General features: G+C 37.3%; 1 protein-coding gene across 1 annotated transcript; it reads right to left on the bottom strand.

The window, feature by feature from the left end:
- Window positions 1–4,272: 4,272 nt before the first annotated feature.
- Window positions 4,273–11,936, bottom strand: c8h8orf89 (chromosome 8 C8orf89 homolog). Its single transcript, XM_088642220.1, has 7 exons — window positions 11,464–11,936; window positions 9,892–9,937; window positions 8,490–8,644; window positions 6,747–6,882; window positions 6,112–6,219; window positions 5,720–5,775; window positions 4,273–4,574 (listed from the first exon to the last, which is right to left on the bottom strand). The coding sequence occupies exons 1-7, from the start codon at window positions 11,657–11,659 to the stop codon at window positions 4,435–4,437; spliced, it is 837 nt and encodes a 278-aa protein (XP_088498346.1). The 5' UTR covers window positions 11,660–11,936; the 3' UTR covers window positions 4,273–4,434.
- Window positions 11,937–12,671: the final 735 nt, after the last annotated feature.

Here is a 12,671-nt window from a genome sequence, read left to right as displayed (position 1 = left end):
AAAGGCAGAGAAGACGGGAGAGAAACTTGAGTAGAATCAAAAATGTTTAAAAACATATCAAGCGGGAGAATCAATGTTTTTTCTTACTAGAACCACCCCTCATCTGAAATGTAGAATTTGTAAAATGCATCTATAGAGCTTCCATTGCTCGGAAGTTGTTTTAGTAAATACTGACGGTTAACTACAGTACCTTTGGAAAAAAAAGTTTAAAAAAAAAACAGTAAGATTAAACCTTACCCGTCTGTTTTCTCCTTAACAGCCCTTTCAGTTCTCCATCCCAACATTTGCATTTCCGTCACAATCGACAGGCTGTAAATATTTAACAGTATCATTAAAAAAGAAACAGTAAAAATGAAAAACACTACAAAATAAATAACATGCATTTATGCCCGCTTGAACTACATGTAAATCACATCTGGCCCACCACAGCAAATTATTTTGGCATCCCTGTGGCTGGAAGGTGAGTGGGTCAGAGTCCTATACATAAATTTTATTAATCTATTAATTAGAAAGATGCATTTTAACCCGAAAGGAAGGGTAGATATGGAAAAAGGATGTAAGCCACAGAAATTCGGTGCCTCTGACGGAGTTGGAACTTTGTTCCTTACTGTAACTTAAAATTGAATAGGAGCAAGTAGGTTATCAGATTGTTCTTCAGGCCTAGTTCCTCTGGGTTAACAGATGTCACACAGTGTTTATGCGTCTCATATGCTGCTCCGCTCCGCTGTTTCCACTGTTTTCATATTTTGATTTATTCCTCCAGTACCTCCATGACTGCTGTGATTCGTGTGTACTTTGGATACAAACCCATTGTTTTTCAACTTTGAAAGTGTTCATGTTTTTCTGCAGCTCCCAAATAAAACTCCATACACACAGAGTTCAAAGACAGGATATAATAATAATTCATATCAATAAACATTTTACCAAGCAGAAATCAATATTTGTTGACGTCACTCAATTGCGTAATTCGGGGAGCACTATCAAGACTACTGTTCTTTCTGATTTATGGACACTAGTACACTAAACAATCTGTTCAGTATTATACATGGAAATAAATTAATGGTGTAGAGGGCAGTTTGTCGGTAGTGAAGGAAATTCAAAAGGGTTTGGAACAGAACCAAAAACAAACAGAAACATGACCATTAATATTCACAATGTCAAAGATTTAATGCAGACAATAATATGAATTATACTGTAGGTATAAAAAGGTTTAGGATGCCTCAGAAAAGACAGAGAAGGCTTTTATAGTCACATATTAACGTCTTCAACCAGTCTACATGGTAAAGCAGTTAAAAACTAACAGATCTGAAAGAAAAGTGTTTAATTCCAGGGTTATAGAAAGAGTATATTATGGAATAAGAATAAGAATTACAAGAAGTGTCTACCAACTATAATCCTGTCTGCTAAAGTTTGGAGCTCCTCTACCCTGCTTCCAGGAGGAAGCTACATTTAAATGCTAGATGATGTGTTTGTTTCTTACGTGATGAAGCCCAGCTGCTAGTGATTTGGCTGTCTCTCATAATATAAAAGATCATGGCAAGCACAGCTCTTGGTCTGTTGTTGAAGGACCTGCTTTCAGTATTTTCTCGATTGGTTGATTGGTATACTGAGAGACTGAGAGACTGACTGGGGGTTAAACTGTAGCTTCCTTTGGCCACAGGTTGTTACAACAAAAGGTCAGCCAGCCAACCTGTGGGATAATTGAGAATTTGCATTGGAAGCTAAGGCTCCAAAGCCTGAAACCTCACACATGCTGGAATTGTATAGGAGTAAAGCATCATATTATTAGGATCAACCTGTTCCAGAGGCTGGTTTCCCACCTACTACTAGAGGATGACCAGTGAGGACTCCAAACTCCAAACTGTCACAACAGAAAGAAGGTCAAACTGCAATAAGACCCAGGTGTGACCTCATCTTGAACCCTGTTTCTTACTTATTTGGCTTCTGGAGCTAGGAGCTAGGTACTAGGAGCCAGCTCCCTTAGGTGCTCCTCTTTTGATGACCACTTGGGCTAAAGAGAAACAGTTGCTATCAAGAATCCATTTTAATTGGTAATGTGAATGGGTTACAGGTGGGACCAGGCAGTCAGCATCGCTCCAGAGATTGTTCCTAATCTGCAGACTGAGCTTGAGAAACATGGATGTACAGAAGAATTTGCCCTGATTTAATTACGATTTACATTATGCTGCAACACAAAGACTCTAGGACAAAATTGAGATATTCAGCCAGCTCACGGGCACTTGGATGAAAAAACAGGATTCACATCACATTCTCACATCAGCATTTTTATGCTGAGAGGTAACTTAAAAGTTCTTTAGACATGGAAAGGCACTTCAAGCCTGTTTGCCTTTTTTCCCAGTATCTATGATGTTTCATTATGAATTCCTTTCTGTTTTTTACCACCCACAATGTGTTTATATAACTACCATGTAAAACTAGAACAAAGCCATGTTCTATTGGAGAAAATGTTTCCTTTTCAGTGCTCAGTTCAGCATTATCTAATTTAAGAGTTTTTATACATAATGCTGCTGTTCTGGATGAAAGGTTAATAGAACTTAGAAGATAGCTTATGAATGTGTAAGAAGGATAATACTTTTAAGGATTTCTTGCAGTTTCTTATCTACAGTACGTTGTGATTATTATTAAGCATGAAAGGTTAGGACTTAGCAAAGAATATATGAGTCTGAAGAACAGAAGAGCTGAGCCTCAATGCTAACCAGCTGGCCATTTTAGATTTGTAATAGTTTATCTTTTTTTTATTTTTATAAATCTGGCAGTTTATTAAAAAAATTGGCAGATGATCTGCTACATTTATAAATCAACCTGTTCTTTTACAGACTTCATTATTTTTCAATATCTATGGATTAGAAAGAGGAACTGCATCATTAGGCAAGCTACAAAGGAACAACTCGGGCATAATTTCATGATGAAAAGAAAAAGATGACAATATTACATAAATATGTAAAAAATACATAAAAATGAAATAACAATGTCACATAACAATTAGAATTATTTTGATTACCTAAAAATGTAACATTTAATATTAAAACTGTTGTCCACCTTTTCCAACTATGTAGGTGTGCTTAACACCGAAAACTCCAAAAAGGCTGTGAAGTCAATGATATTGCTCTGGATTTTAGAATGTTAGATATGTTGAAATCAGATAACACAATTAACTAATAGTAGTAGTAGCCGTGTCTTCTGCAGTGATTACCAATGTAATTGGTCAAAGTCATTTCAATACATGAGCAGGTCCGGTCTTTGATCGTTTTCAAAGAACTGTGCAAATGCTATCTCTCTAGCTAGGTGGAAGAAAGTTGAAAGCAATATACAGTATGACTTTGAGAGGAACATCTGTTCTGTCTTATCAGGTCTTATTTGAGTGGTACAACCACTCTATAACTTATAGTTTACTGCTAAACCTATCATTTTATTTGTTGGATTTAATGTGATTTTAGAAGTGATTAACTAAAACAAAATACAGTATAAACGAAAAGTTAGAAATGAGAGCAGGCCCATTTGGCCAATCTAAGTCATTTGGTTGCTAATAGCTAATTGTTTCAAGGAATCTCATCAACAACATGGCTGGGTAATTAGTTCCAGACTCCAACAAACCTTTGCTTAAAAAAGTGTCTCCTATTCTCAGTTTTGAGTTGTGTTATATTTCCTATTTGTGTCATAACTTGATAGCCCATATGTCTTGTAATGCAAAGGAGAACACTTAGAAAAAAGTGACATTATTAAGGGAAAGGTTTTTTTAACCTGGGCTACTGTCTTATTCAGTTTCAGACAGGTAAATCGTATAACGTGTGCAGACGTGGCCTCAGAATAAAACACGGTGATATCATCTTTAAAATAATCTGGATCTTTGTTTATTTTCCTGAAGGTATTTTTGCTTCCAAAGAAGATAAGGTCACTGAATGTCTTAGAAGCAAAAATTAAAGCAATCACTGCTCATTTCAGTGATATGTAATTGGTTTGTAATAATCCTTTATTGTTTTTCTGTTTAGATTTTAACAAGTAACTGAAGTGAGCCGTGTCTGTCTGTCAAGTCAGGGCAGAACATGGAACCACAGTAAAAAAGGTTTCTTACAGAATGAGTGCATAGATGAAAATGTTTGCCTGACCTCCACTGTTTCAAGTTGTATTTCATGTTCCCTAGCTAAAACAACCTTTTTCATTTTACTGTACAATTATAAATTGAAAATAAAAAATGCATATAATAATTAGGTAATGCTTCAGCCATAGTTCAGAGCCATTATTCGAAGAAAACACGTGTCAAAGGTGCTTGTAAAAAAATAAAACTATATTTCTACAAGGCACCAGTTTATTTTGCAGAAGAAGAAAAAAGTGAAAGGTTCAGTTTTGGCACGACATAAGTCAAGCTGCTTTCTTGCCTCTTGCTGGTTATATTCCTGTTCTGTTATGCTTTCCTTAGGATTCCTGTTTCTTGCCCTTCTTCAGCTTTTTAATTTTCTCCTGTCGCACAGTCTCACATTCCAGATAGGAGATTTCTGATAGCCTCTGAATGAAAGAAGTCGGGGCTCCAGGGACAGGATCAGGATAGACATGAGCTATGGAACAAGTACACAGACAGCGTTACCAAACAGAACAGGCTATTATTTTTAAGGTGAAGGAACCTTAATAATTAATAAAGCAGGGGTCCCCATTCTCTTTAAAGCAACAAGTACACTGGTTCCCAGCCCTGGTCCTCTAGTAACACTGAGTCTTCTTGTTTTATGCTCCAGCCAAGCTCTTAGTCACAGGCTAATTGATTTCAATTTTCTTCACGTGGCATATTTATCAATTTGCTTTCAGGTCTTAAAAGGTCAAATAGAATTTGTAATCTGTAACAACCGTATTCCATTCTGTGAGTTTCAGAATACTCCAAGTCAAGTGTTTTGCCTGACATGCAACCAAATTAACTTTTGCAGTAGGAAAAAACACTTTTTGTGGCCGTGTCTAAAAGTATAATTCCCACCTGCTCTGGGTATCTGAAATAGTGTCATTCCCACCTGTGGGCAGATCAAAGAAACACTGCACTAGTGCCCGAACAGCTGGAAGACCCCTTAAACTGATCCAATAACAAGCTGGTTCAGATCATTAATAGTTGAGCTGGACTGAAAAGCTGGTGACACACCGGCCATCTAGACCTAGAACTGGGGACCCCTGAAATAAAGGAAGCACTCAAAACTGTATGAAAGTATCTATTTGTGCTATAAAAGCATCTTTTATCCGCATGGATCTCCCATGATGAAAATTATGTGCTTTTCCATAGGAATACACTCAATGACCTCTTAAGCTTGAAAAGAGGGAAATTAATGGAAATGAAAAAAATAGCAAGCAGTAAATAAAAACTCATCAGGGTGATCCTAAGATTGCCTTTCCTGTAGGTAAGGTCCATTACACTGTGTAGCTACAGAAACTAAAACACAAAAACAATAGGGGGTGTGGAATAAGGGAAGCACACATAGCTTATTATCTGACTGTATGTCACTTTTGATTAATTAATTTGATTTCATTTCTGAAAATCAAGGTTGATTCCAAAATCTCATGGTTTACTTTTAGCTCCTAATGTCTTGTCATGTCATCTCTTTGAACAACCTCTTTGAAGTTATGTTTACAAAACTGAGTTTTAAGCAAACTAAGGCCTTTTTTCATAAAAACAATATTATAGATTATAACAAATTACCTGAAGCTGCTAAACAATCTTACTTACATTTCTGGAGAGCACCAATTGTGAATAAACTGCAGGATCTATTACTTATTCTTGGCCTAAGAAAATTAAGATATTAAACATTTAGGGAAAAAAATCACTGAAGACAATAACAGAACAGGTAATTGGGACTCATTTAAAACATGTAATTAGGTATACACATACAGAATCAATGCTCAGCATGTCCTGTAAATGAATAATTATTTTACAGGATTGGTTACAATTAGATGTTACTCACACACAAAGAGCTGCATTGTGTTTAATTGCGTGTAGAATTTGAGTAAAATATATAAAATAATGAAAGTAAATTTAATCATATAATCATACAATATAAACAAAATGCTTCAAGAAGTTTCTTTAAACACAGCATGTCCTTTAAAACTTAAGTACCATACCTGTTCATGCAGGTTTCTACAGACACGTTTTGCTGTTTGACAGCTGGAGAGGTAGTAGCTGGCAAGAAAACTTCTGGTACAGAAGGAAGATCACATCCTGCATAGGAACTGAAATATGAGAATGGAATTTCTCATATATTATCAGGTGGCAGTGTGGCATTATGAAAATTATCATTATACAATGATCTAATACATTTGTTTGTGTGTTTTAAAGATGACAGGCAAAGAACATTTTTGGAATTTAATTTTATTTGATTAAAAATATATTTAAAGATATACCTCTACTATAAAAATGTTAGCCTGGTTTTCTTCGCTGTGATAATCAATGAAGTACACTTCTTGTATTCTTATTGTATTTGCAAAACTCAGCAATGTCTTAATCACAAACAAAAAATGTCCTCAACTGCTGTCTGGGTGTAGATCATTTCACATGCTAACTGCTTACCTATTCCCCAGAAAACAGGAAATGATTTTCTATGCAGCATTCTATAATTCCTTTGCCTCCAAAAGGATAATCTTATTTTTATTCTTGGAAAAAATCTTCATGTATCAAGGAAACACCAATCCAAAGGAGTAGTAGAAGAAAAATGTTTAAACTGTGTCCTGACAAGGAGCAACTCTACATTCTTGCTTACCTAGAGGCGAATGGCTTTGAGGGACCCTGGGAGAGCTCTTTGTGCAAGGAGAGCCTGTGGACAGGGCTGGACTTCTGAATCAGGAAGTCACGAGGGAGTGAAGGCGCAGAAGAGTTTGCTTTGGGTAATCTCTTTTCTGCAAACAAAAATGTTGGGAAAGAAACATAAACCATAAGTTTTATAATTTATATTTTTATATATTTAGCACTGCTATTTTTTATAACAGGAGGAAGAAGGAATTGAAAAGTGTAATATTTATTATAATAATACTTACATGTATTCTACTCTTACTCGTCAGAGACCCTGAAGAATTAAAATTAACCAGAATAAAATTTAAATAAATAAGACTTAAACCTACATAGTGAGTGGGCACTCCACCTAAAGTGCTTTTATGGGTAATGGGACTACCACCACCAATGTGTATCCCCCACCTGGAGGATGCGACAGCAGCAGAAACCAAAGTCAGTGCCTCGGTTTCACATGTCACCAGAACGATCGTGCCTTTTTTTATTGTATGATACCCACCTCACTATACTGTGGCATTAGTACCCACACAGACAGCGGAGCGCCACCTACTGGTTCCGGTTGGGAGCAGTTGGGGTTAAGGGCCTTGCTCAGGGGCCCCATGGGATACGAACCGGCAACCTTCCTGCCACAGGCACGGATCCTTAGCCACAGAGCCACCGCTCCGCCCAGCTTTGTGCTACTTTTAAAATTCTTATATTAGTTTAAAGCAACGGCATTTATCTATTATAATCATTAGCTTTGACATAACAAATTATGATGCAACTATATAAATGGTGTATAGAAATAATATAAATTAACTATATAAATGGTGTGCTAAACTAAAGATAAGTAAAAAGGCAAACGTTTCAAATGCTCACGTTCTCAGCGCAGACTTTCTGGGAAAGTGTAAAAAGATATAGAGTGCCACCTGCTGGTGAAATTAAATGCTAACAGCCATTCTTCCACTTCTGTTCAAAGCGTTCAGTTTTATTTTTTTTAAACTTCTATTTTTAACCATCCTCTCCAAAAAAGTGTATTATACTTATATATGTATTTGTATGTAACACAGATCTATGTATTCTTCTGTTTTCTCCTGTGTTTTTAGCTTTTATGTGATTTGTAATAGGAACATATTACAACTGGACATCTATGACATTCTGTACTTTCCTATACTGTCATGCACAAAAGTTTTAAATTGGAACTTACAAAATGTGTGTTCTTAAACACAGTGGAAACATAATGACAGGGTACATAAAGTCCTCCTATTTTGTACACAGCAGGTACAGTATTAAAGAAAATGTCATACCATCTACAAAGCTATTCATGCACATTTGCTGACTATATTTGGTTTGGTTTTACAGGATTAAGACCAATCAGATATGAGGCACACACAGAGCTACTTGATGTTTATAATGACCATATCTAGCTTTGAGTTAGTGGGAGGACACCTTAGGCTACAGTCAGTTTGATACAGACATGGGCAAACCAACCTGTTTCTCTCGATGTGAAAATGTAAGAAAATAACTTGAATAGATTCATATCCCCTTTATGTAGTTTAACTTCTAATAAATGTTAAGATGGATCCAACCGATAGTCTGGCATGACTGTGCTCTAGTTATACTAATAGGAAATAAAAATGCTGTTTTCACACACTAATTCCATGAAGTAAAATAACTATTGCATTACATTAATTCTAGTACAGTAAATATGAATGGCACACACTGTTCTGTTAGCTACCTTGGACATCATACTTGAATTCCATCATGTCATTCCTCCGCTTCTTGTGAAACAGAGAAGGTCTTTCAGATAATTCCATGTCAGAGCATCTGGATTCGAAGCCACTTGTAGTCACTCTCTGGTAATCTCTCAGTACCAATGAAGAAAACTTGGACCTATAGCACGGAAATAAATAATAAACTGAAAATTAAAATAGTATTTTTTTTAAAAAGATCCATTTAATCATTGAGCTTGAATTACTAGTGGGGTAGTACTGCGGCCAGTGTTTTATCACAGAAATCTTTACTGGTTATTAATAATATAATAATAATATATTTAATTTATAAAGCTCCTTTCCAAACCCAACGATATAAAGAAAAAAAAATAACAAAAAAAGAACAATAAAAAGTAAAAGAAAAAAAACAAGAGCAAAAAGGTTCGTACAGATAGAATGTAGGGCTATCAGACATAGGTCCTGATAAAAAGGTGAGTTTTTAGTTTGGATTTGAAGGGATGGAAGAATTTCTCTCTTGCAGAATCTGAGGAAGGGCACTCCATAACAAAGGAGCAGTGGGAGAAAAGGCACGACACCAAAGGCAGAGATTTAGTCCTGGATACGTCTCAGTCTCAACTGAACTGAACCTATGGGAGGGAGCGTAAACGTGAAGGAGTTCAGAGATGTATGATGGAACCAGTTTTTTTAAAGCCTTTAAAGTCAGTAATAAGATCTTGTATTGAATACATGATTTAATAGGCAACCAATCGACAGACTTCAGTGTAGGAGTGATATACTGCCAAAGTCTGGTCAGAGTTAGTACTCTAGCTACAGCGTTTTGGACAAATTGCAACAGGGGAGAGTGTTAGGGAGCCCACAGAGTAAAGAACTAAAGAGCGATAGAGCTGTGTTTACTAATCAGCCATCATGCTCTTGCTCTCATTACATTGTAACACGTGGTGTCAACTGTACTTTCTTAAAGCAAGAAAAATGATAGAAGTTTAGAAAACTGCAGGTTGCCACAGGAATGCCTAATGCGCCGAAATTTAGAAATAGATTTCTACAGCCAGTTTCCGGGAGATGTTTTGTTTGCTGAGCAACCAATGTGTGGTGCACGCAAGAACATGGATTTACATCCTGCGCCCCGAGTACATACTGTTTACAAAAAACTGTAGAGGAATAAAGGAAGATGTCTGATGTATACTATAAACAAAAAGAGAAAAAAAAAATTAAAAGATTTGAGCACAGACACAAGTACATGACATCATCCCAAGAGCGAAAAGAACAAAATGGCAATGCTCTGGACAAACTACTAAGTGACGGATCATTGCTGGACTAAAAAAATACTTAACTGCACTGCAAAAAACAACATTCAAGCAAGAGCAAGATCTTGAAGGACAGATGAAATCACCTGAACTCCATGCTTACCCTTCTATGATACATTTGGCCTCTGGGTCCTTTATGTCCTTTAATCCTTAAAAGGAAACAAAAGTCTCTTTGAAGGTTTGTTTAAGAATACAAAATACACATTCAGCGGGTCTAATAGTGACTATTATGTTTTACTTTGTGGCTGATATGCTTTCCAGTTCTCGACAACTTTATCCAATGATCCAGTCTTCCCCTCAATCAATTCTGTTCGTTCACACTTCATGTTCTGTTAGATCCAGTCCAGTGTTCTTAAACGCTTTTGTATAATATTAACATATTAACAATGATATCATCGGATATACATCGATCCCCCGTTAAACGAGCACTTTACTAACGAGTACTCGCTTAAACGACCGGTGCGTATATATGCCTATTTTTCTTATAAGAAGGTAACTTCCCTTACAAAGACGAACTCCAAGCGGCTGATGTCGTCTTATTTTGAATATATAATTTATAAAAAAGAGTATTCATTCACGAATATTAATATTTTATACAGTTAATTGTTTTATTTTGATAATGCGCACTATGCACAGTATGGATATCACCAGTTTGATGCTCTTATTTTCAGGTACGGGTTTTATTGTGTACTGACTGCCCAATATTTATTTACTAACATAATATTTTTTGGTTTAGCAAGACATTTTGGTTAGTTTATGTCATATTTATTGTTCTTGCGTACTATAGGGATCATGGAAATTTAAATTTCTCTACATAACTAATTCATAACACACTTCCAACAGAACAGGTTGCATATAAAGAAGTGTGGGTAAATTCTGCTTGTGGGAACATACATAGAATTTTTTTATGCTGTCAAACTATTCAAATACACCATAAAAGTACCTGAACTCAACATGTCCCGTTACAGTACGTGAACTTGAAATGAATCGGAGACTTTTACATGTATTTAATGGGAATTTAAAGTTGTTTTTTTTTTCGCCTACAAGCAGAAATACTGGAGCTCGTTTGGCGAGGAATGAGTGTACAGTATACACAGTATATATTTCTTCTTAATATGGCGTATACGATTCTGTGTAGCTATCAGTGTGTAAACATTCTTTATATTACCTTTTTAACAGGCAAATTGAATATTTGACATAATTTTTGATCGATTTCTGCCGATGTTAATTCAGTGAAAACAGAGCAGAGGAGAAATGAGAGCACGTCCAGTCAAAAGCAAACCTGCCACCCCCTGTTGCAGGAGAAAACGTTACTTAAGCTTCATCTTCGTCATTGCGTCCTGTCTGAATATCCTCATCAACCTATGGTACACGTTTGAAGTCTGAAAACTGTGCATTACTAAGCGACAAATAACGATACAGAACATGGAACACGAAACAGAAGAAAACACAAGAACAGAATAAAATATAAAATAACACCAGAATGACACCTCCTGCATCTCCAGCGAACCGGGGGGGAGTCGGTGCAACCCAGAGAAATACCATTAGAGACTGAGGTGCTAAGCACTTTGACTGGTTATTTTCTTATACGAGGAAGTGACCCATCGATAAGAGGGTATATAAACTGTTACTAGCCTCCTGATCAGTGGTCTCCAGCCTCGCTGAGCAAACTTACTGCCCTGCAGGTGCGGAGACGGCGCCCCGCCGTGTTTCCTCCGCGGCGGAAGGGCGCTGGGCTTCCCCGCGGCCAGCCTCAGGTTAGCCTGCTGAATGTGCTGGCCGAGCGCCCCCAGCCCCTCCAGCAGCTGCAGGCTGGACGGGCTGCGGTCCCGCAGGTCGCTGGCCGCGGCTATCGTCACCAGCTTCGGCATCGCCACCGCGCACAGGAGCCGACACGCCCGTGCAAGAGGCGGGTTTCATGCCCCACGCTTATCCTTCATAACTCCGGTCGTCCGTTTCTCGACGCACCACTACAGTTCATCATCTGTTGCGCGTTAAATGTTCTCGTTGGCAGACGTATCGGCGTGTTTCCACCGGCGGTGGCTATGTTTATTTATCTTTTTATATTGACAGCCTTTAAACCGGGCTGTCAACCGTACCTGCCGCCGGCGGCGAACACTAACCCACGCTCTCACAGGCAGACATTAGTGTTGCTAAGCAACAAGCAACAGGAAGTCAGGAGTGGGAGATCAGCCCCTAGGCGCATGCGTGACGTGATTTATTTGGCGTGGGTTTTCCCTGTGTACCGGGTTTTGAGACGAAAGCTCATAAAATCCACAGAAAACCAGCAGTTTTTCTGACTCTTTTTCAAGCCGTAGTAGGTATAGGATTTAAACAGAGAATTGTTCAAGTTAATTTTGTATTCGGGTTATTGATTTAATTGATTGTGTAATCAGTTACTCAGAAACACGCAGGGACGTGCCCAGCACCTTGTTTGTGTTCTGCGTTGGAGGTTTATTCTAAGTCGAGCCATCTTTCATATTTTTAAATTTAAATGACCTTTTAGCTGACTGGAATTGGAAAATACGCAGTTCAGATTTTTTTGCGTCAAAAATGTATCGCGCTTTGCAGGGCACTAAACACATTTTGAAATCCAGTATCCACGAATATAAATCATGTGCTCTGATCACTGCGTACACGTAGAATAAAAAAGTTTTATTTATTTATGGTCTTCAAACAGTGGATATGATTTTACGTTGCTCCAGCTGAATCTTGTATCTCCAGTTCGGTGAAATTTCGAGTGCATATACGTTGAGTTGCTGCAACTGCATCTTTAATCATAAAGTTGCAGATTTAAGATTAAAATGGCAGATGGAGATAAATTAAGAAGACATTTGGTCCTTTCATTTCTATGCGAACTCACGATTAACAGTTGGAGGCGTT

The sequence above is a fragment of the Lepisosteus platostomus genome, chromosome 8 (genome assembly GCF_059453375.1).
Source record: "Lepisosteus platostomus isolate fLepPlt1 chromosome 8, fLepPlt1.hap1, whole genome shotgun sequence".
Taxonomy (NCBI): Eukaryota; Metazoa; Chordata; class Actinopteri; order Semionotiformes; family Lepisosteidae; genus Lepisosteus; species Lepisosteus platostomus.
Note: the sequence above shows the minus strand (reverse complement) of the source record. Positions and strands in the feature narration are given on the sequence as shown.